Raw genomic sequence first — 2500 nt, forward strand, 5'->3', positions numbered from 1 at the left:
GTGACGGCATTGGGAAAAATTTACGAATACTTGAATTTCTCTGGTCCAGATTTGAAAACGTTTTACCAATCTAACTACAATCCATGGGATCCAACAATGCAAGCCCTTAGTTTTGCCCTAAATAAGCAAGAACTTTGGCTACTCCCAGAGAAAATTGAAAAGTTGATGAAAGAGAAGAACCTTGTAGAAGATGGAAAACAATTTGCTGAAATTCGTGTTTCAAAAGTTAAAAATATTGGCGATAGAGAAACTGTCCACAAAAAAGAGATGCATATTTTGAACCCGGAAGTTCAAAGAGACTTTAAACCTCCCGTTAAACAATGTAAAATTAAAGGAAACAAACGAGGCGTTCAAAGACCACATTTATTGACGAGAGTAAGAGAAGAGAAGGATGACGAGGACCTTCGATTAAAACCTCGTAAGAAAGTTGTTGAGGTTGAACTTCAGGAGGAAGATCAGATTGATGTAAGAGCACTAAACTTTCGCTTTAAAAAAGATGCTTGCCCAAAAAGAAACTCAAAAGCCAAAAGTTGCGTGAATGGAAAATATTCATACCTATACAGGCCTTACAATCCGTTGGAGTTGAAAAGGGAATCGGAAAAAGTATTTTTAGAAATGTCAGAATCATGCTCAACTTGGGATGAAGATGTTTATGATGATTATCATGAAAATGGAGATGAAGGTTTAGCAAAGGACACGGAAGAATTTCACCTGAGGACGATTGGGGACTATAATTTAGTTAGTACCTTTGGGAATCAGGTGACTAAACAGATTCACAACCGGATTGAACACACAGAAAACGCGCATGGGGATGACACACTTCTAGAATTCGTGAACACAGCGTCATCTCAAACCACCATCAGGCACCCGAAAGGATCGTTTCAGTTCATTCAGAGACCCTGCTGTGGCACGAAAAATTCAGAGGATGATTATAATGTAAACGAAGATAAAACAGACGAATTAATGCATGTTGAAAATTCTAGAAATGTCAATGAAAACCAGAAAGCAACTGCCAAGGAAAAAATTCAATTCACGCCAAGTACGTTTGAAGCAGTTGACAGCTTCATTGGGGTAAATCTTCAATTTTCAAACATCGCTCAGGAAAAAATGAGTAACTCTTTACTTCACTCCAACTGCTACAGCTTTTCTATCCACAAGTGTCAAGTGTTCATAGGAAATTGCTACCCTCCCATCTTCTGTGTCAATTTACAACACAAAGATTCATGCCTGGACAAACGATGGAGTTTGGTTGGGATTTCATCTTCGTATCTGTCCAGTAACAAAGACTTGAAATGGGAGGTAATTCTGAAAAACACAAAATCGTCATACGCAGACGACAACGTCAGATATAATTTTTCCTATAGTGTCCGAAAAGCAACAAAGGACAATATCTTAAAATTTGATGATTTACTTCAAATTGCTTTATCTTCAGTTGATCTGGCGCCAAAGACTGTGTCGGGTAATAGTACAAAAAACAAAGAAAATATTTCAGACAAATATTTGAACAAGAAACCCTTATCTTTTTCTTACGAAAGAAATTCCCCGATCCCTGTATTATACACAATGGAAGATGCAGTATATAGACTACAAGCTGACCTTGTCGAAGAAAGTAATACCCCTGCGTTACCATCTGTATCTATAGAAAGGCAAAGCCAGATTCCCAAAGAGCCATTCGAATGTAACATTTGTTTTAATATATGTTATAAATACGGTCCAAAAGATTCTGGCGTCATCACTTTGTTTCCGTGCAGTCATTCATTCTGCTCCAACTGTTGGCGATCTCATATCTTTTATCATTTGATGAGTGGAAAGTCTAAAATCCGATGCATGCATTCAGACTGTGAACGCATACTCAATGACACAATAATGAAAGCATTAATTCCAGAAAGTTATTTGACCAAACTATTCTTACAAAGGCAAGAGAAGTGTGTAGACAAAAGTCCTCTCTGCCAGTGGTGTCCAAAATCAAAGTGCAACAAAGTTGCAATGATCAAAGAAACGAGTCCATACATCCAACAATTTGGATGTTGTGTTGTCTGTGAGTGCAATAGTTCCTGGTGCTTTTCCTGTCAGAAAAAGCCTCACTGGCCTGTGTCGTGTAGCCAAGCAGCCACCTACAGAACTCTTCTCTACAAGGTTGGAGACGGTGTTCCAGCGGATGTTACGTGCAATATTGAGTTAAAGCCGTGCCCTGGATGCAAATATCCAATTGAGAAAGACTACTTCGGCTGTCCATACATGATCTGTGAAATGTGTGATTTTCACTTTTGTTGGACTTGCTTAAAAACCACAGATATGCATAACGTATATTATTGCTCTGTCGACGAAACCAGCAATTTCGTGACATATGAAATGCACAATGACGTTATCAACAGTTTTCCTTTAAAGTTTTTTAGAGAATCTCTTGACATGAAGGAGAAGTATAAATCTTTTAAGAAACACGACATTCGTGAATGGCTGATTGGATTAAATTATGCCAAGAGCAAAAAGATTAGGCTTT

At 38.0% G+C, this 2500-nt stretch overlaps 1 protein-coding gene across 1 annotated transcript in view; it reads left to right on the forward strand.

The window, feature by feature from the left end:
* Window positions 1-2500, forward strand: part of LOC144956036 (uncharacterized) — a 4433-nt gene that overhangs the window by 1043 nt on the left and 890 nt on the right. The window contains exon 2 of the mRNA XM_078886333.1: window positions 1-2500. This exon is cut by the window's left edge and continues 176 nt beyond it; it is cut by the window's right edge and continues 890 nt beyond it. Coding sequence (XP_078742459.1) covers window positions 1-2500 — 2500 coding nt within the window.

Source organism: Berghia stephanieae, chromosome 1 (assembly GCF_034508935.2).
Source record: "Berghia stephanieae isolate SIO BIC M18660-M18661 chromosome 1, UCSD_Bste_1.3, whole genome shotgun sequence".
Classification (NCBI taxonomy): Eukaryota; Metazoa; Mollusca; class Gastropoda; order Nudibranchia; family Aeolidiidae; genus Berghia; species Berghia stephanieae.